This window comes from Theropithecus gelada, chromosome 9 (assembly GCF_003255815.1).
Source record: "Theropithecus gelada isolate Dixy chromosome 9, Tgel_1.0, whole genome shotgun sequence".
Lineage (NCBI taxonomy): Eukaryota > Metazoa > Chordata > Mammalia > Primates > Cercopithecidae > Theropithecus > Theropithecus gelada.
Genome location: NC_037677.1, coordinates 96,808,869 through 96,830,130, shown reverse-complemented (window position 1 = coordinate 96,830,130; position 21,262 = coordinate 96,808,869). Strand labels below are relative to the sequence as shown.

At 45.7% G+C, this 21,262-nt stretch overlaps 2 protein-coding genes across 9 annotated transcripts in view; both read left to right on the top strand.

Annotated features, from left to right (window-relative positions):
• PKD2L1 (polycystin 2 like 1, transient receptor potential cation channel) overlaps positions 1-8,828 on the top strand; it is a 44,389-nt gene extending 35,561 nt beyond the window's left edge. For both annotated transcript variants that reach the window (XM_025397411.1, XM_025397412.1), the window contains exons 7-16: positions 670-840; positions 1,835-2,016; positions 2,313-2,433; positions 3,596-3,694; positions 3,905-4,026; positions 5,544-5,670; positions 6,452-6,570; positions 6,833-6,956; positions 7,912-7,996; positions 8,498-8,828. In XM_025397411.1, coding sequence (XP_025253196.1) covers positions 670-840; positions 1,835-2,016; positions 2,313-2,433; positions 3,596-3,694; positions 3,905-4,026; positions 5,544-5,670; positions 6,452-6,570; positions 6,833-6,956; positions 7,912-7,996; positions 8,498-8,529 — 1,182 coding nt within the window. In that variant the 3' untranslated portion in view covers positions 8,530-8,828. The remainder of the gene's footprint in view (positions 1-669; positions 841-1,834; positions 2,017-2,312; positions 2,434-3,595; positions 3,695-3,904; positions 4,027-5,543; positions 5,671-6,451; positions 6,571-6,832; positions 6,957-7,911; positions 7,997-8,497) is intronic.
• On the top strand, positions 13-20,076 carry BLOC1S2 (biogenesis of lysosomal organelles complex 1 subunit 2). 7 transcript variants are annotated; one of them, XM_025397414.1, is made up of 6 exons: positions 13-31; positions 10,334-10,394; positions 10,776-10,892; positions 16,231-16,350; positions 17,054-17,158; positions 19,286-20,076. In XM_025397414.1, exons 2-6 carry the CDS (start codon positions 10,340-10,342, stop codon positions 19,315-19,317), a joined length of 429 nt encoding a protein of 142 aa, XP_025253199.1. In that variant the 5' UTR covers positions 13-31; positions 10,334-10,339; the 3' UTR covers positions 19,318-20,076. The 7 variants fall into 7 exon arrangements, 6 of the variants coding, with proteins under 6 accessions (XP_025253199.1, XP_025253200.1, XP_025253198.1 ...); XR_003121216.1 differs by lacking the exon at positions 13-31 and having other exon boundaries at positions 10,293-10,394; positions 17,054-17,671; XM_025397415.1 differs by lacking the exon at positions 13-31 and having other exon boundaries at positions 10,293-10,394; positions 19,289-20,076.
• Positions 20,077-21,262: the final 1,186 nt, after the last annotated feature.

Genomic DNA, 21,262 nt, shown 5'->3' with positions numbered 1-21,262 from the left:
AGGACTTGGGACATTCTGGGGGGAGGAGGGGGTTCCACCCTGATAGGGGCTCCAAGTTCTTCCTTTTGGAGCCCTAAGCCCTCCTTCTGACTTTTGGTTAAATCATCATTTAACAGCTCCCTAAGTGAGATGGAGATGTTCCCCTCTCTCAGCCCTTGGGAAACCCTGTCTCTCACATCTCCTCTCCTCCTCACTTGTTATCTGAGCCCTGCTCTTTTTTTTTTTTTTTTAATGTACTATACGCTGTTCCTTCCTTGTCTTTTATGACCTGTTGTGTGGAAACCCATGCCTTTTGTCTTCTATTCAAATATTCTGCCCCTTCGTCTTCATCTCCCTCCTATTAACAGGACACATTCATTTCCTGACCAAAGCTTGGAAGTGGTGGGACCGGAAGGAAATGACTGGTTCCAGTTCCCTACAGCCCTTTACAATCTATATATTAATATTTGCCACTGGCCTCAAACCCTTCTCTTGGGCTTTAGAACACTTAAGATGCTCCCCAGTCATCCTACCCAGTTCTATTTGAACCTGAGATAGTGAACAAGTCAGCAAGGAAGGCTTTTTTCTCACCTGTCTTACCTACCCTGGCTGTTCCTTGGGGTCTCATCTTGGAACTTCCCTTGAGATCCCCTTGCCTTCTCTGACACCCCCATGACCCCTGTGTGACAGCTCTCCATTGTGGCTGTGGGCTTCCACATATTCCGAACCCTCGAGGTGAATCGGCTCATGGGGAAGCTCCTGCAGCAGCCAAACACATATGCAGACTTTGAGTTCCTCGCCTTCTGGCAGACACAGTACAACAACATGAATGCTGTCAACCTCTTCTTCGCCTGGATCAAGGTACCTGGCACTCCCATACCCAGCTTTGCTTCAAGGAGTGCTCATTCTCCCTTCTTTTTCCCTTCTTCTTTTTTTGTTTTTGAGATGGAGTCTCGCTCTGTTGCCCAGGCTGGAGTGAAGTGGCACAATCTCGGCTCACTGCAACCTTCGCCTCCTGAGTTCATGTGATTCTCCTGCCTCGGCCTTCTGAGTATCTGGGACTACAGGCGCCGACTACAGGCGCCTACCACCGCGCCTGGCTAATTTATGTATTTTTTGTAGAGACGAGGTTTCACCTCATTGGCCAGGCTGGTCTCGAACTCCTGACCTCAGGTGATCTGCCAACCTCAGCCTCTCAAAGTTCTGGGATTACATGCATGAGCCACAGCTCCCGATTTTTTTTTTTTTTTTTTTTTTTTTTTTTTTGAGACAAAGTCTCACTCTGCTGTCTGGCTGGAGTACAATGGCACGATCTCAGCTCACCGCAACCTCTGCCTCCCAGGTTCAAGTGATTCTCCTGCCTCAGCCTCCTGAGAAGCTGGGATTACAGGCATGCGCCACCATACCTGGCTAACTTTTTGTATTTTTAGTAGAGACGAGGTTTCACCACGTTGGCCAGGCTGATCTCGAACTCCTGACCTTGAGTGATCCACCTGCCTCAGCCTCCCAAAGTGCTGGGATTGCAGGAGTGAGCCACCATACCGGGCTTTTTTTTTTTTTTTTTTTTTTTTTAAGACAGAGTCTCTCTGGAGTGCAGTGGTGCAATCTCAGCTCACTGCAACTTCCACCTCTCAGGTTCAAGTGATTCTCTGCCTTAGCCTCCCAAGTAGCTGGAATTACAGGTGTGTGCCACCACGTCCGGCTAATTTTTGTGTCATTCTCCCTTCTTCAATATGTGTCTCATTTTCTTTGTCTCGCTTGGCAACTCCTGTGGCCTCCATAGGCCCTTGGCGTGGTCTTTTCAACACTTTTCCTTTTTCCTTCTTCATGCCTTGGTTCAACATGGTCCTTCCAGATATTCAAGTACATCAGCTTCAACAAAACCATGACCCAGCTCTCCTCCACGCTGGCCCGCTGTGCCAAGGACATCCTGGGCTTCGCCGTCATGTTCTTCATTGTTTTCTTCGCCTATGCCCAACTCGGCTACCTGCTTTTCGGGACCCAAGTGGAAAACTTTAGCACTTTCATCAAGTGCATGTGTGTGTCCTGCCCCCTTCACTCCTTCACTCCTCCCTGGCCCCTCACCCTCCAGCTCCATGGGTGTATGTATCCTTGGGGAAGATGGGTATGTGCGTGTGGGCATGTCTGCGTTTAAAGCATCTCTGCGAGCGTCTCCGGAAGCCCTGGTGTGTGTGTGCTCAAATAATCTAAGCACCCTGCACTGTGTCTATGAGATTGGAGTGGACGTGTGGTGAGGGGTCTGTCTGTGGCTAGGAAAGTGGGATAGGGGGTGTTTATTAGGCTCTGGGTAAAGCCTAGACCTGGTCTCTCAGTTTCACTCAGTTCCGGATAATCCTCGGGGACTTTGACTACAATGCTATCGACAATGCCAACCGCATCCTGGGCCCTGCCTACTTTGTCACCTATGTCTTCTTCGTCTTCTTCGTGCTCCTGGTGAGGGTCTCTCTGAGGGGTGGGGACATAGAGAGCCTGCAGGGTGGAGTTTTTCTCCCAGTATGTCCCTCACTCAAGATTGATAAGTTTCTTAAATCAAGGATGGAGAGTGAGTGGGGGCGGGGAGGCAGATGTCTGGATCTTCTGAGAGATGGTTAATGTAGTATAGCCAGCATGGTCAGTTTGCAGGTTTGCAGAGTATAAGGGAACCTGCAGACTCCCTCAGTAAAATCAAAACCTCATTCTCCAAGGATGAAAAGGGGAGAAAAGTACCTCATGAAGAGTAGTAGCTGCACCTGGAAGCTTCTATGACTGTCCTCCAAGACTCCCCTTCCTCTGGGGATCTCATGCTGATTTCTACTGCCACTACTTGGTAGTTCTCTCTCCCTGCCAACCAGGAACAATCTGGATTTTAATTTACTTATTTATTTTAGACAGGGTCTCACGCTGTCACCCAGGCTGGAATGCAGTAGTGCAATCTTAGCTCACTGCAACCTCCACCTCCCGAGCTCAAACTATCCTCCCACCTTAGCTTCCTGAGTAGATAGGACCACTGGCATGGTCGGGAGCCACCACACCCAGCTAATTTTTGTATTTTTTGTAGAGACAGGGTTTTGCTATGTTGCCCAGGCTGGTCTCTAACTCCTGGACTCAAGCAATCTGCCTGCCTTAGCCTCCCAAGGTGCTGGATTACAGGTGAAGGCCACTGTGCCCAGCTCTTGGATTTTATTCTTACTAACAAGGCTGGTATTTTTCTTTATTTGATCAATGGATGGGGATACAGATATGGATTGGGGGGTAGATGGTAAAGAGATCATAATTGTACTCTCACCCTGAAAAGCTTCTAGTTCCAGTGATTGATGGGCCCTTATACGAAGGAGGTCTGTGGCATATGTTAGGGTATCTCTGTGGTCAGAAAGGCTACTGCAGCAACTGAGAGTGAGGACACCAGGTTGGTCAAGAAGCATGATCCATCTCTAACAGAACTGTGCTGAAAGGCTAGGCTCTGGGGACCCTGAGAGGCAGGGATTGGTGGGCTGCCGAGCTGGGATTGAGAGCGCTGATCCCTTTGGAACACGAGTCTTGGATTAATGGGATCAGTGGGCTCAATCCTTCCAGTGGGTCTGGAGGTGAGGACCCAGGTCCCCACTTTATTTTCCAGAACATGTTCCTGGCCATCATCAATGACACATATTCAGAGGTCAAGGAGGAGCTGGCTGGACAGAAGGATGAGCTGCAACTTTCTGACCTCCTGAAACAGGTGACTGCTCAGTCTCCTTGAGCTACACATTTCCATCAGTGCCGCAGTCTAAGGCTCTCTGTCCTGGTCTCTTCCTAACTGACTGAGGTGCCTGTGCCCTTGTGTGCATTTAATTTATCCTTGGAAGCCTGGCATACTATGAGTGGGGCTGGGGGCCAGGGATGAGTGAGCAGCCTGTGAGAACGTGTGCCTACTTCCTTTCCCTTTCAGGGCTACAACAAGACCCTGCTAAGACTGCGTCTGAGGAAGGAGAGGGTATCAGATGTGCAGAAGGTCCTGCAGGGTGGGGAGCAGGAGATCCAGTTTGAGGATTTCACCAACACCTTAAGGGAGTGAGCAACCAGAGACCCAGCCTTCTCTAATACCAGTCTCTTGAGTCCTCAACCCTCAACCATACTTCATTTGCCTATAAGCCTTTGGTTTTGGTTTAGGGGCCTCTGATCTTGACTTGCAGGCTTCAGATATTTGCCCGTAGGTCTCTGCTCCTGACTTTCAGAACTGTGCCCTTGGTTTAAAGATCTCTGACCATGTTCTATAACATCCTGGATCTTGTTGAACAACTCCTAGGAACCCATGTAATAATTCCCTAATCATTGAATACACACCCCACTCCCACAAAACTCTGATTTTTGTTCTATGCTTCCCCACGAACACTCATCTATTCCTTTAGCCATTCACTCCCTGATTCCCAGTCAAACATATAAATACACATTGAACAAATACATTGTGAGCACCAGCTGCAGATCAGGCACTAATAGACAACCTAATTTTTTTTTTTTTTTTTTTTGAGACAGAGTCTTGCTCTGTTGCCCAGGCTGGAGTGCAGTTGCACAATCTCGGCTCACTGCAACCTCAGCTTCCCTGGGGTTAAGCGATTCTCATGCCTCAGCCTCCTGAGTAGCTGGGACTACAATCATGTGCCAGGACGCCCGGCTAATTTTTGTATTTTTAGTAGAGATGGGATTTTGCCATGTTGGCCAGGCTGGTCTCAAACTTCTGGCCTCAAGTGATCCACCCACCTCAGCCTCCCAAAGTGCTGGGATTAGGAGACAACATAATTAAATAGGACAAAGTCTTTGTTTCCTAAGAACTCATAGACTTGCAAATAAACTGAATCACAGAAGAAGTTCAACAGAAGTGACTAGGAGTAGAGGGTGATCACTTCTATCTCTGAGCTTAAGGGAAGGCTTCCTGGAAGAGGTAATGTCTAAATAGGGTATTGGAGGATGGATAGCTCACAAGTGGACAAGCAGAGGAAGGCTGTTCCAAGAAGAGATGAAAACACATACGAAAGCATAGAGGTCTGAAGCCAAGCAACATACACAGGAGGAATAAGTAGTTGAGCATTGCTAAGGTATTAAATCAAGGGGCGGGGACAGTGGGTGGTCATAGCAGGAGATGAGATGAGAGAAACAGGCAAGGGCCACACTGAGAAAGGCCACACTACCACTCTGCCAAAAGAATAGGGTAGCAGAAGGGATTTCAAAAAGGGACATTTTTAGACCTGCATATTAGAAAGGTTAATTATTTTAGTTGTATTATGGATGATGGATTTCACGGGTAGGGAGTAAAGGGGAAGCTGGGGGATAGCAGGCTATTTAGAGACAAACAGATTTTGCAATAATCCCTGTAGAAGCTCATGAGGCCCTGAACCTAGTGAGCAGGAGTCAGGACAGGAAGAAGAAATAGAACCAAGTGTTTTCTTGGGGGTAAGATTGCTAGACTTTGGAGAACCTTCTTTTCCAGAAAGCAAAACTTTTGCCAGAGTCAAGCAAAAGAGTGAGGAATTCCATAACTGAGAGGTCACAGCCACAGCTGGGCAGAAATCATTTCATCATCCTTTTCTCAGACTGGGACACGCAGAGCATGAAATCACTGAGCTCACGGCCACCTTCACCAAGTTTGACAGAGATGGGAATCGTATTCTGGATGAGAAGGAACAGGAACAAATGCGACAGGACCTGGAGGGAGAGAGGGTGAGCTGGGTTGATGGGTGGAGAGACAGTGTAAGGAAATAGCTCACCCTCCCCTTCCCCCAACACACCTAGAACACAAACCCAACCTGAAAACTCTCCCATAGACAGTAAAGATCTCTCTAGAATAGTAGTTCCCAAACTGCTGCACATAAGAATACCCTGGGGGGCCTTTAAAAATCTTCATACTCAGGACACACACTCTAGACCAATTAAACCAGAATCTCTGGGTGTGGGGCCCAGACATCAGTACTTTTAAAAACTCTCTAGGTGATTCCAGTACTTAGCCAAGGTTGAGAACCATGCTCTAAAATACAGGCTCAGGGAAAAATGACCAATTGCCCAAGAATCACTGATAATTCCCTCAGAGGACTTACCTTCTTCTGGGAATTTTCAAACTCGGATTCTTGCTGTCCCTACTCTGCCTGCTCCATCCCAATCCAGTGTAGACCAAAAAAAGTCAAAGGCAGAGTGACAGCAGTCTAGAAAGTGCCAAGAACACTGGTAGTGTCCCTCCTCTGCTAAAATGAGTTGGCCTCTAGTAAACACCTCATCCATAAAAGCTTCTAGGATCTTGTGTTTTCTTTGAGAGGTGACTCCTCCAGAGGTTGGTCCAGCACCACCACCCTGACCCTATTGTCTCCAGAGTCTGGGAGGGAAGGGGAATAGCAAGAACTAGAACCTGAGGCTTGATCCTTAGATCCTGGTAGAGGGGGTGATAGAACAAGAGCTGATGGCTTCCCAGAGTTATCTCCTCCCCTCTAACCTCTGACTTCCCGAGCAGGTGGCCCTCAACACTGAGATTGAGAAACTAGGCCGATCCATTGTGAGCACCCCACAAGGCGAGTCTGGTCCAGAGGCTGCCAAAGCAGGAGGCTGGGTTTCAGGAGAAGAATTCTACATGTATGTGCAGCCAAGAAGGACTGGCTCAGGACTGGCAACACTTCTATTATAATACCCTATCTTGTACTTTTTCCCACAACTTTCCAATTCTCTGTCCTACCCCAGGGAGAACCTCTGCTCCCCTTTAATTCTGCCTACAAGGCTGGGTCTTCCCTTCCTGTTCCAATCCGGACACAAGCCCTTCTGTGAACCCTGCCTCTTTAGACATTCAGTCCCCAGACACAGATTTCTGCTCCATTAGTCTCTCTCAAATCCCGCACAGGCTCACAAGGAGAGTTCTGCAGCTGGAGACTGTGCTGGAAGGAGTAGTGTCCCAGGTTGATGCTGTCGGCTCAAAGTTGAAAATGCTGGAGACGAAGGGGTGGCTGGTTCCCTCCCCAGGCGTGGTGAGTGGCCCTTCACCTGGTCCTCCTAGTTCTTCACAGCTGAACTCTGCCATCTTTTCCACTCAGTGGGTGGGGCAAGAGTATTTTTGAAAGACCTATGTTTTCAGGCTCCTGGGGAAACACGTTTACAGTGGTCAGCGTATCAGCAGAGATGGGTCATGGAGATAAGGCCTGGAAGTTGCTTGCCCTGGCCTAAGGGCTGCCTTGGCCACTCTGAGATGGTCTGTGTCAGTCTGTTTGGGCTGATATAATACATTATCATAGATCGGGTGGCTTATAAGCAACACAGGTTTGTTCCTCACAGTTTGGGAGGCTGGGAAGTCTAAGATCAAGATGCCAGTAGATTCAGTATTTGTTGAGGGCCCACTTCCTGATTCATAGACAGCTGTCTTCTTGCTGTGCCCTTTCATGGTAGAAGGAGTAAGGGAAGTCTCTTTTATTTTATTATTTTATTTTATTTATTATCATTTTTTGAGACGGAGTTTTGCTCTTGTTGGCCAGGCTGGAGTGCAATGGCACGATCTTGGCTCACTGCAACCTCCGCCTCCTGGGTTCAAGTGATTCTCCTGCCTCAGCCTCCCAAGTTGCTGGGATTACAGGCATGTGCCACCACGCCCAGCTAATTTTGTATTTTTAGAGAGATGGGGTTTCTCCATGTTGGTCAGGCTGGTCTTGAACTTCTGACCTCGGGTGATCCACCCACCTCGGCCTCCCAAAATGCTGGGATTACAGGCATGAGCCCATTCATATGTGCTACATATTCACTATCTAATCCCCTCCCAAAGGCCCCACCTCCTAATACTATCACATTGGGGGTTACAATTTCAACGGATGAATTTGGGAGGGATGCAAATAGTCTATAGCAGTCTGAGTTCTCTGGAATCAGATACAGAGAAAAGAAAAGTGGTACACAAACTATTCATTCAAATGATTTGTCCCTTTCTTCTTCCAACAGGAGGAACAAGCTATTTGGAAGCACCTGCAGCCAGCCCCAGCTGTGACCCCAGACCCTTGGGGAGTCCAGGGTGGGCAGGAGAGTGGTGAGGAAGGGGGCCTAAAGCATCAGACAGCAGGCTCTCCTCCCTCTGCCTCCCCACAGGCCCCCTCACCACATCCCCTGCACTTCTAGAACAACAGGTCCTGTCATGGCTGCTGCTGAGCCCTACCCAGAATCTGGCCTTTTGAGCCAATGTTTGTGTGTGTGGTGGGCATCATGCTTAGGCTTGTGACTCAGTGTTTCTGTGTGTTGCCACATAGCTCTGTGAAATAACATCTTCCACTGGGCCTTTTACTCCCTGTGTACTTAGCTCTGTGTGTTAATTTAAAAAAAAAAAAAAAAAAAATTAGCAAACAGGATAAAGGGAAGGAGGGTAATGGCTCTTCCTAAGCACCTGGATAGCCATGGTTTGTGAAAAAGGTAGAAACCAAGAGAGTAGGCAGTATCTACATGTCTTCCTACTTCCCAGTGAATCTTATTCTTATCCTTTGTGCATCCCAAGATCTGTTGCTAGCACCCATGGGTTTCTCGTTTTCCCCTATAGAGGTTCCCTATAAAAGAGAGAGGAAGCCTTAGAGGACAGGAGACGCTCAAGTGGTGAGATTCCAATGTTGCAGAGGAATTAAGTGTGAGGCACTCCTGGAGCAAAGTCTATGAAGGATCTTCTGCAAGAGGCTGCCTCCTGGTCCACTGAACCTGCGAACTGAGTGGGCTTCAACCAGGAGATAAAAATGGAGCCTGAAAGGAATCAGGCAAGGAAATGACCTCAGGATTCAGAGATCTTTGAATTAACATGTGGTGGGTTCTGACATTATTCTTCCATAAGACCAGGTGGGTTTCCATGGTGGCTATCAATAAAACTCCTTAGGAAAACTAGGAGTTTGCATTTGCTTCTGGTATCATAGAGGGAAAAAAGGCTGAAATTGTGGGCCGTCCATGTGCCTGGGCTGGAATAGTTCATGCTGTCTAGGAGGTATAGAGTAGGTGCAGTGATGTGAAGGAGCTGGGCTACCACAGGAGTCCTGAAATAAGAACTTCTAGGCCCAGCACGGTGGCTCATGTTTGTAATCTCCACACTTTGGGAGGCTGAGATGGGTGGATCACTTCAGGCCAGAAGTTCCAGACAAGCCTGGGCAAAATGCTGAAACCCTGTCTTTACTAAAAACACAAACAAATTAGCTGGGTGTGGTGGCGTGTGCCTCTAATCCCAGCTACTTGGGAGGCCGAGGCATGAGAATTGTTTGAACTCGGGAGGTGGAGGTTGCAGTGAGCCAAGCCGAGATTGCGCTACTTTACTCCAGCCTGGGTGACCGAGCGAGACTCTGTTTAAAAAAAAAAAAAAAACTGCTGGTTCACAGGAATGGCTTGAAATAGTGGCTACTATGGTTGCACCATGGGAAAAGTGAGGACAGGTGACAAGTGAGACTCAGTCCTCAGAGTGGAGACAGTCAGGGCAGGAGGGCTGGGGATAAGGGGTAGCTGGTGTGTGTGTGTATGTATATGGCGTACTGGCATTGGGGTGGGGTGAGAGGGTGCAGATGGAGGATAACCAGGGATAAGAAACTCCTACACCAAGATTTTGGGTGTCCAGGAGCCTGCCTGAGGCCTGCTGAATATCTCCTCTCCCTTCTTCTGTGGCCTTTATCCCTCCTCATTTTGCACCTTAGATTGCTCCCCAGTCACTTCTTCTCATCTACCTCTTTCACTCCTGTTCTCCCATCCCATTAAGTACTCTGTACACCTAGGAGGCTTGTGAAACAGTTTAAATGCAATTAAGATAACCAGAGTGTATCCTCAGCTCTAAAAAAGTTACAGTCCAAGCTTTCTTCAAGAAAGGCTGTGTCAACTGAAGAGAAGTAGATGCCTGTCTGCAGTTTAAGAAATAGGGGCCAGTGAGTTGGTGTTAACCCAGGACATTGGGAGGGAGAGTATTTAGAACCAGGGATTAATGCCTGAATGTTTCCCAAAGCGTGGACGAGACAACCTGTAAAACTTTGGATTCCCTGAGCCATCTTTTGATGACTAACTCCAGTGCGGAGTGTCATGGGAGGGGGCAACCTGTCTTTAGTGGTTTTGTTCAGCAGGCCACAAACAGGGTTGACTATTCCCAGACGGGTCATGAGTGGTACAAGACGAGTGATCCCTCCAGGGTGTGACTGTAGGGATGAGCTAGCCCTCATTCCCGACGTCGCGACTGTTGGCAGTGGATCGATTCATAACAGCCTGGCGTAGCTTCAGTTTCGGCTCCGGAATCACCCTTTGCTGTGTCACAGACCTGAGGCTCGACTGGACTGCGAGGCGCAGGACTGCAGGGCCACCCGGGTGGGCGGGGCACACCCAGTGCGCATGCGCAGCACCCCAGCCCGGAAACAGTGCAGAGTCAGCCATGGCGGCTGCAGCCGAGGGCGTACTGGCTACCCGGCGTGATGAGCCCGCTAGAGGTACCCGGAATGGATGAGGAGGAAGCATCCGGTGGGGGGCCTGGGGCTTCATCTTGGGAGGGCGAGGTTGAGTGTGTGGTTGGCTCACCTGGCAGGAACGGGCTGGTGGGAGGAGTGCACTTGTCTGCGCGCGAGTGTTTGTCCTGTCAGGGTGACGGATGGTTTAGCAGGGGTGCCGGGTATCGGCGAGGGGCTGTGCGAGGGAGGCGAGTTGGTGTGTCAGATGGGCAGGGACGCCGTGAAGGACTTGAAATTATGGCAGATGGAGAATGGAGCCGACTTGATGGAATGAAGGCAAGTGGAGGGATGTCGGAACAGGCAGTTTTGGCTGGATTAGCACCGGGTGTAGGCGGGACACTTAGTCATTCTCCCTTGGCCCAGACGATGCCGCCGTGGAGACAGCTGAGGAAGCAAAGGAGCCTGCTGAAGCTGACATCACTGAGCTCTGCCGGGACATGTTCTCCAAAATGGCCACTTACCTGACTGGAGAACTGACGGGTGAGACTGGGTCTGGGTTGATTCGAGTGCGGTTTGGCCCGAGAGGCCTGGGAGATGGTTAACAGCATCAGTCTACAGCTCCGTTCCTACCCTGCATGCCCTGAGACAGGCCTCTTGGAAGTTTGGGGACGTCATGAATGGGAGAGAAAGAGAATACAACTCTGCAGGCCTCTGTAACATAGACTAATGAGAAAACAATAACAAAAAGAATTAATATCCAGCAACATTAATCAAGAAGTGCTTCCTTGGGGAAAGTGTATTTTGAGCAGGGTTGTGAAGGGAATTGTTGGTGGAAAAGGGGGAGATGATACAACTAGTGAATGACGTGGTATGTGCAAGCAGTGTGTTTGGCTAAAGCAGAAGATGTGTTTACTGGGATAAAGGGAAATGAGGAACAGGGAATGACCTGTAGATTTAGGGACCTATTAAGTTGTTCTGAGGATTTGATAACCCACCCTTTGGGACATGACTAGTGTTTGATCGTTTCCCAGTGGACACATGACCTATGTGTGGAGGAGGATCAGAAAGTGAAGTATGGACCGGGCGCGGTGGCTCACACCTTTAATCCCAGCATTTGGGAAGCCGCTGGTGGATCACTTGAGGTCAGGAGTTCGAGACCAGCCTGGGCAAAATGGCGAAATCGTGTCTCCACTAAAAGTACAAAAATTAGCTGGCCGTGTTGGCAGGCGCCTGTAATCCCAGCTACTGGGGAGGCTGAGGCAGGAGAATCGCTTGAACCCAGGAGGTGGAGGTTGCAGGTTGCAGTGAACTGAGATCATGCCACTTGCATTCCAGCCTGTGTGACAGAGTGAGACTCCATCTCAAAAAAAGAAAAAAGAAAAAAGAGAAAGAAAGTGAAGTCTGGGCCAGTATAGCATCTCAAAAACATTTATTAAATTGTTTCACTTCCCCCAGGAAATTACTGTAAGCTAAATTTGTGAATGAGAATCTATGAGAAAAGGCTTGATACAGAATAGTAGGGGTTGTGAATCTGTAAATTTTTTTTCTTTTTCTGTTTTTAAGAGACAGGGTCTCACTATATTGCCTGGGCTGGTCTTGAACTCCTGAGCTCAAGTGATCCTCTTTCCATCTATTTTGGTTTTAAGCCTGGTATCCAGTCTTAGTCTGCTTCCATCCCTCAATATCTACTTGAACAAGTCCTATAAATTCCACTTCTGTAATGTTCTTGCTCCCATGCTCTTCTTTCCATTCCTTTTACCACCACTCTGCCTGAGCTCTTCATTACTTTTCTTTTATTATTATTATTTTTAAAATATGACCAGGCACGGTGGCTCACGCCTGTAATCCAGCACTTCAGGAGGCCGAGGTGGGTGGATCACCTGAGGTCAGGAGTTCCAGACCAGCCTGGTCAACATGGTGAAACCCTGCCTCTATAAAAATGTAAAAATTAGCCAGGTGTGGTGGTGCATGCCTATAATCCCAGCTACTCGGGAGGCTGACGCGGGAGAATCACTTGAACCGGAGAGGTGGAGGTTATAGTGAGCTGTGATCATGCCATTGTGCTCCAGCCTGGGCGATGGAGGGAGAGTGTGTCCTAAATAAATAAATAAATAATAGAGACGAGGTCTGCTCCGTTGCCCAAGCTGGTCTTGAACTAATGGCCTCAAGTGATCCTAACGCCTCAGCTTCCCAAGATGCTGGGATTACAGGTATGAGCCACTGTGCCCAGCTGTGACTCTCTAAGTTATTAGCCTGATTATTTATTTGTTTGTTATTTGAGCAAGAGAAACCAGGTAACAAAATGTAGACCTTTGGCTTCCCTTTAACAATTCCAAAGATTTGGCGCTACTAGCCCCTGCATTCTTTCAACTATAATTGACTAGAGCTGAGCAGCTGCCTCTTTTAAAAGGACTAGTGCTATCTAATTTGCCCTTACCACTTCCTGTTTTCTCCCCTTTACTGAGAGCTAGTGTCAACTGCCATTGATCACTGTTATTTTTATTAGTAGCAGTACAGAAATGGTTTTCTATACCAATGCCTCTGTCAAAACTGGTAAAGCAAATAATGGGCAAAGAGGACCACATATTCCAAGAAGTAAGGGGAGGCATATTTCTTCGTGGAAGTGAATAATTTTCTTATGCATTTAATGTGCAAACACTTGGCTTACTTTACTCATTTACATTATCTTGCTGGCTTCTAGGTGTTTGAATACATCACCCCTGTTTTATTTTATTTTATTTAGATGGAGTTTTCACTCTTGTTGCCCAGGCTGGAATGCAGTGGCACAATCCTGGCTCACTGCAACCTCTGTCTCCCCGGTTCAAGCAATTTTCCTGTCCCAGCCTCCCGAGTAGCTGGGATTATAGGCACATGCTACCACGCCTGGCTAATTTTTTAGTACTTTTAGTAGAGATGGGGTTTCTCCATGTTGGCCAGGCTGGACTCGAACTCCTCACCTCAAGTGATCCGCCGACCTTGGCCTCCCAAAGTGCTGGGATTACAGGTGTGAGGTGCAATGCCTAGCCGTGATCTTTGTTTTAGAGAGACTAATTTGATAGCAGTATAAATATGAGAGTATAGATATGGGGGAGAGAGAACAGAGAGAGATGAGCAATAATTCAGATGAAAAGTAATAGAGGACCAGGCACTGTGGCTCATGCCTGTAATCCTAGCACTTTGGGAGGCAGGAGGATTGCTTGAGGCCAGTAGTTCAAGACCAGCCTGGGCAACATAGCACGACTCCATCCTTGTAGTCTTGTCTTGTCCCCTACCATCCAAAGGTTACATGCTCCAAGTAATCTAATAATAATAAAAGAAAAGTAATGATGATCTGAGGCAGAGTGGTGGTAAAAGGAATGGAGAGCATGGGTGCAAGAACATTACAGAAGTGGACTGTATAGGACTTGATTAAGTAGATACTGAGGGATGGAAGCAGACCAAAATGTATCTGAGGTTTTAAGCCTGGGTGGTGCCATCAGCCAAAATAGCTGGAAAGAGGAACCATGTTTAGTGTGAAAATATTTTCAGTTTTGGGTTGACTGCTTGTTGATGTAACTAGGGAACTCAGGTGACTTATACATTGGATTCCAGAGCTCAGAGACTGATCAGAGCACAAGAAACAGATTTCAGAGTCACTTTCATAGTGGTGCGATTGGAGGCTGTGCAGGATGAGATTGCCAAGGAAGAGCTTAGAAGTAGGTAAGAGAGCCTAGGCTAAAATGTCAGGGAATGTGTATATGGTGCACTTAATTTGTTTTTAATAACACTTAACGTACCTAGGTTTCCAAATGATTTATTATATAATCAATTTTAAGCAAATTGTTCTTTTCTTATGATTATTATTACTTGCACACATGCTTTATTGAATTTAAGAGTAAATTGATATTTCCTCTTAAACTATGCTAGTTTCTAGCATAATCCTGGGAATACCCATAGGTATGTGCTACCCACATAAACATCAGTTACGTGTTACAGCTGAGAAAAAGTTGAGCGCTGATAGTTAAGGGGGTCTGATAAGAAAGGATCTGGCATAGAAATCTAAGAAGAGCAGTTAGAGATTAGAAAATCGGTATAGTACAATGCTGTAGCAGCCAAAAGAAATGAGCATTTCTCAAAGAGAAAGAGATCAGTAATGTCCAAGACAATGAGAGGTTTAAGAGGATAAGAACTGAGCAATGGCCAGGCGCGGTGGCTCAAGCCTGTAATCCCAGCACTTTGGGAGGCCGAGGCGGGTGGATCACGAGGTCAGGAGATCGAGACTATCCTGGCTAACATGGTGAAACCCCGTCTCTACTAAAAATACAAAAAATTAGCCGGGCACGGTGGCGGGCGCCTGTAGTCCCAGCTACTTGGGAGGCTGAGGCGGGAGAATGGCGTGAACCCGGGAGGCGGAGCTTGCAGTGAGCCGAGATCACGCCACTGCACTGCAGCCTGGGAGACACAGTGAGACTCCGTCTCAAAAAAACAAACAAACAAACAAGAACTGAGCAAATGCCATAGATTTGGTGGTTAGCAGGGCACTGATGACCTTGGAACATGTAATCTCTGGATGGTAGGGCCAAAGACCAGACTGCAAGGGTATATGCAAGTAAATGTTAAGGAAGAGGATGTAGTGAGTGTCAGCTACTTTTTCAAATTGTTTAGCAGCGAAGCTCCTTTGCTTTACTGAGCAAATGATATAGGTGTAGCAGAATAGAGAGAGTGCTTTTGAGCTGGAGGAAATCTGAATATATTGCTATATAGAGAGGAAGGTGCCAGGAGAGAGGGAGAATTTGGAAGTGCAAGTGAAAGGAGATGATTGAAGAGAGGCCCTGAAGAAGTAGAAGTGTTTGGGATCAAGGCCACAAGAGGAGGGGGTTGTCTTGGCAAGAATAGGAACACTTCTGCCTCTTGGAAAGATATTAAGATCCAGAGAAGTTTAGAAGTAAGGCAGAGAGAAAAACAAAAAACAAAAGAAGTAAGGCAGAGAGGTTGAAGCAGCTTATGTTAATAGACTTGGCCTTTGGGAAAGTTAGAGTAGAGGCCATTTGCTTTGAATGGGGATAGGGAAAGAACTGAGGATATGAGAAGTAGACAGATGGTTTGGAAATGTCACTGCATAAAATGCAATATAGAATTATACATGGTAATAAATGAGTTAACTAAGAAGTAGTGAGGTCCTAGCTGATTGTGTGTGTGTGTGTGTGTTTGTGTGTACACATATATATATATATACACACACATATATATACACACATTTTTTTTTTTTTTTTTGAGATGGAGTCTCACTCTCTTGCCCAGGCTGGAGTGCAGTGGTGCGATCTTGGCTCACTGCAACCGTCGCCTCCTAGATTCAAGCAATTCTCTGCCCCAGCCTTCTGAGTAGCTGAGATTACAGGTGCCTGCCACCACGCCTGGCTAATTTTTTGTATTTTTAGTAGAGATGGGGTTTCACTATCTTGGCCAGGTTGGCCTTGAACTCCTGACCTCGTGGTCACCCACCTTGGCCTCCCAAAGTGCTGGGATTACAGGCATGAGCCACCGCGCCCGGCCTGATAGTATGTATATTATATGTATGTATGTTAAATGTTTTCATGCTGTAGAAGTACCAAGACTATTTTACCTCCCTTTTCTTAGGACATGAGTTTATTATTTCCCTTTGTAACCATGATCCTGAACCTTCTGGATCTTGTTTGGTTTAAATAATTTTCTGATTGTTGCCTGAATTTCTACTGAGACTTTCAGAGTACATAGGCTGAGTTATAAATATCATAGATCAAAAGTGGCCCACTCCATCGACACTTCCTTGGTCCTGCCTTGAACTACCACTTAGCCTATACTCCACATTCTAATGATCTAAGACAAATCTTAAAGGCATTACATCTGTTTAATTTTCAAGCCACCAGTGAAGACTATAAGCTCCTGGAAAATATGAATAAACTCACCAGCTTGAAGTATCTTGAAATGAAAGATATTGCTATAAACATTAGTAGGAATTTAAAGGACTTAAACCAGAAATGTAAGTAATAATATTTTTAATTAAACATGTTTGTATTTAATGTTCTTTTGTGCTTGGGACCATGGAGAAGAGGAGGGAACATGACATCCTTGTCTCGTGGGAGCTTGTTTTCTAAAATGAATTCCAAATTTAAGATGAATCTCTTCCATTCTGAGGATTAGCATGTTTTGTTGGCATGGTTATTTTTGCTTCTAAATCTTGATTTTATCAGTTTATTCCTGGAAGGGAGGGGGCGAAGGAGGGGTGGCCAGATTCTAATGAACTGATTTACAAATCCATAAAGGATTACTCTATAAGCAGAAAACCAAAAACTCTATAATGGAAAACACTAATTTAGAGTAATCGAATATATTTTTTCCATTGATTTATTATTTTTGTGTTCCTTGTCTCTAGGGTACTCTTTCTTGGTATGGGAGTACCCAAGAAACAGAATCAGTAATGGAAAGATTGCTCGAGGAGCAAGAAATTGAAAAGAATGGAAAATTAGTAGATGAGAGACACTAAGTCTGGGCCACAGTTGAGGCTGATCAACTAGCTACTGTCTTCTAAAGCACCTGCCCTGCTAGTGGTCAGAATCATGTCATTCCACCTAATCTGTCTTAGCATAGCTGGAGAGACACTAGCATTATTACTTTTCCACTCTTTTCCTATATTCCTTGTTGATAAAACCATATAAACATGAGTTTTTTCTTTGTTTTTAAAGATGCTGGACTACAGCCTTATCTGGATCAGATCAATGTCATTGAAGAGCAGGTAGCAGCTCTTGAGCAGGCAGCTTACAAGTTGGATGCATATTCAAAAAAACTGGGTAACCGTTTTTATTTTTGTTTTGATATAATAAAGAGTGCCTCTTGCCAGCATGTCCTTAGTAAACGTAATAGTTAACATTTATGGTGTGCCTACAGTGATCTATTAATCTTCACAAAACCTTAGTAATTTATTATTGTATTAATAAAAACAACATTTCCTGATTACTTAATGATATATCAGGCACTGTTCTTAGTGCTTTACATGTATTATGTTTATTTTTTGTTTTGTTTTTTTTGAGACGGGTTTCATTCTTGTTACCGAAGCTGGAGTGCAATGGTGCGATCTCGGCTTACCGCAACCTCCACCTCCTGGGTTCAAGCGATTCTCCTGCCTCAGCCCCGCCGAGTAGCTGGGATTACAGGCCCGCCACCATGCCCGGCTAATTTTGTATTTTTAGTAGAGACGGGGTTTCTCCATGTTGTCAGGCTGGTCTCGATCTCCCAAGCTCAGGTGATCTGCCTACCTCGACCTGGCCCGTATTGTGTGTTTTATCTTCCCAATAATCTGTGAGGTGAGTACATGATTTTTGTTTTGTTTTGTTTTGTTTTTTGTATTTTTAATAGAGACGGGGTTTCACCATGTTGGCCAGGCTGGTCTTGAACTCCTGACCTTGTGATACACCTGCCTCAGCCTCCCAAAGTGCTGGGATTACAGGCATGAGCCACCACGTCCGGCTTAAGTACATGATTTTTATCCCTATTTTGTAGGCAAGGAAACTGGTTTAAGGAAATGAGTAGTTGCTTAAGGACACAAAGTCAGTACATGTAAGAGCCATATTTCTAAGCAGGTCTGTTTGCTTACAAAGCTCAAGTTCTTACTTATAGTTGAGAAGGCAGAAGCACCTTTAATAATGTAGATAAATATGTCTTAAACAAATAGTCAGTTGAGGATTTTCTTGAAAGATCACTTTTCCTTTGAGGAAGAAACTGGTACTTTTAGTGCTTGTGGCTTACTAACTGGCTCTGGCTCTTACATACATGGTTAAAAGTAAAGAATTTAGTGTTTTTTTGTTTTTTTGTTGTTGTCTTGTTTTGTTTTGTTTTTATAAGAGATGAGGCCTTGCTGTGTCACCCAGGCTAGGGTGCAGTGGCGTGATCATAGCTCACTGTAGCCTTGAACTCCTGGGCTCTAGTGATCCTCCTGCCTCAGCCTCCTGAGTAGCTGGGACTACAGGTGTGCACCTTCGCATCCAGCTACTTTAAAAAATTTGTTCTTGAAACAAGGCCCTGCTGTGTTGCCCGGGCTGGTCTCAAACTCATGGCCTCAAGCAGTCCTCCCACCTCAGCCTCTCAAGTAGCTGGAATCACAGGCCTGAGCCATCACATCTGGCCTGAGTTTGTTTTTGTCCTAGATAACATTTATAGATTATTTTATTTTCATCATTTAACAAGGGCTGACTACTTCAAGAGAGTAGTTTGTAGTAGGCTGGGATTTGATATGGGTGGTGATTAACAATCAGTTTTATTTTCTACCGTTACATTTAGCCAATGATTACTGTGAACCTTACTGTGTAGAAGGCAGGGGTAACCTTACCATGTAGAAGGTATCTTGGTTCACAGTAACCATTTGTGACAGAGTCCCTTTTTCTGTTAAAATTGTGAAACCAGGTGCTTTCATGGTTTTAATAGAAAAATGGGATGTCACAGTAAGAGGCTTATTTGATGGCCTTTTAAATCTCTGTATCTTTCAAAATTGCTTTCCTGGAGTAAGGTGTAAGGATAAGAACATAAAAGAGGAAACATACATTTATACTTCCTGAGGTTCCAGTCTGGTTCCAGAGGGCACCTGGGACAGTGCTGAGAGAGGCAGTTTTTTAGTAAGGCTCCCGATAGGTCAAGTGACAGATCTGCCCCATCCTGATGGAGCTGTCTAAGCAGGTGCTATTGACAGGGTTAGGACTTCGTGAACCTGTGTTAGGCTCTCGATTCTGAGTGTCTGTGCTTGAATTCTTATTCCAAGTTTTATAGATCAATAATCTGTATATTTGGACAGATGATGAGATAGAAGCTAATAGATTTTTAGCAATATAATACGTATTTTTTTTAACTTGACTGGAAATGCTAACTAAAAACTGTCTTTGTAAGAGCCAGTTTTCAAAGATGTAACTCTCCCTCATCCCTCACAGAAGCCAAGTACAAGAAGCTGGAGAAGCGATGAGAAACTTATTTTTATGGGACAGAGTCTTTTTTTTTAATGTGGAAGAATGTCTTATAAAACCTGAATCCTGAGGCTGATGAATTGTGAAAACTCCTCAAAAGGAAACTATGCTGGTCATCCCAGGAACATCTCAACGTTAGAGTAAACTGGAGGACTGTGGCTATTCCTGAACCTTCTTTGAGGCAGAATCCCTCAGAATCTCACACTTACAACTCCCTACCTTTTACTTGAATGCTTTACCATATTCAGGACAGAGACTCTCACAAAGTTCAGAAAACAGCTGGGCTTACCAGTAAAATCAAATGAGAGGACCTATTTTCTCTGGTAGTGGTTGATTACTACATTATTTTCTTAAGTGGCTGGTTTTTGAGTTACTATGTAAATGGCTGTTTTTTCTGTTAATGATGCTAATGTATTGTAAACAAGATTCTAAATTTAAAAAGGAAAACAAACTTGTTCTTTGCAGCTTATCACCTTGTGAATGTTGGTAACTTACTTTTCCATAATATTGCAAATAACATAAAATGTTAAAATAATTCCAAGCTGAGTCTTCTAGATTGAGCAGAAATGGTGAAAGGAGTATTGATAACTTGGCATATGTGATGGGCCCCTCTTGTTTATTTTCTGTGTGAGTCAGATTGACATGTGGCCAGTTTTGGAAATGTGATGAAAACAAAGACTAGATGGGTATGTGTGTTTATGTGTTGGGTGGGGAGTTGAGGATTGCCACTTATAAAATAAAGGATTTTATAAAATGCCTTCCTACTGTGTGTGTGGATCGGGGGGGATCTTAGGGACCTAATCGACTTCTTTTCACACTAAAGACATCAGACAATGGGACATACTGACTGACCAGTCTAGGTTGAAAGATAGGCAGCCTTACCCAGAACACAACATTAGCAGCTGAGGTGTCTGAGGTCCCCAATTACATATCCCAAAGAGTTTCTTACTTCTGTTTCTGTCGTTTCCCCTCTGTTCCAGATGGTCATCATTTATCCTCTGTTCTTCTGGACTGTTGCTGTGGGCTCTTCTCATCTTAACTGTCCCTCCATACCACCCTCCACACTGCTGCCAGAGCAGTCTTAAAAATATAAACTGGCCGGGCGCGGTGGCTCACGCCTGTAATCCCAGCACTTTGGGAGGCCGAGGCGGGCGGATCACAAGGTCAGGAGATCGAGACCACGGTGAAACCCCGTCTCTACTAAAAACAGAAAAAATTAGCCGGGCGCGGTGGCGGGCGCCTGTAGTCCCAGCTACTGGGGAGGCTGAGGCAGGAGAATGGCGTGAACCCGGGAGGCGGAGCTTGCAGTGAGCCGAGATCGCGCCACTGCACTCCAGCCTGGGCGACAGAGCAAGACTCCGTCTTAAAAAAATAAAAATATATATATATATAAACTGGCCCTATTACTCCTGCTTAGAACCCTATAGTGACGTATCATGGCCTGTTTGAAAAAACTAGACTTTCATTACACATACAAGTCCCTTATGTTTTTTCGTTTGTTTATAGACAGGGTCTCTATTGTCACCCGGGCTGGAGTGTGGTGGTGTGATAATAGCTCACTACAGTCTTGACCTCTTGGGCTCAACAGATCCTCCCACCTCAGCCTCCTGAATAGCTAGGACTACCAGCATGCTCCACCATGCCTTGCTAATTATTTTTTATACAGATGGAGTCTCACTATGTTGTCCAGGCTGGTCTTGAACTGGCCTCAAGTGATTCTTTTACCACAGGCTGCCAGAGTGCTGGGATTGTAGGCATGAACCACCATGCCTAACATAAGGCCCTATTTAAACATCTTTTTAGAAGTTGTAATATGTATATTGTTTTCTCCCATTATAGAAAATAAAAAAAGAGGAATTAAACTGTAACTCTACCATCTCAACATAGAATCAGTCTTACCCCTTCCAACCCTTTTCCTTTTCCATGCATGTATTGATCTTTTTT

Coding starts and splice junctions, on each gene's coding strand:
- BLOC1S2 (XM_025397414.1), top strand. CDS start 10,340: ATGGCGGCTGCAGCCGAGGGCGTACTGGCTACCCGGCGTGATGAGCCC. Junction 10,395..10,775: donor GCGTGATGAGCCCGCTAGAG/GTACCCGGAATG, acceptor CCCTTGGCCCAG/ACGATGCCGCCGTGGAGACA. Junction 17,159..19,285: donor TGCATATTCAAAAAAACTGG/GTAACCGTTTTT, acceptor CATCCCTCACAG/AAGCCAAGTACAAGAAGCTG.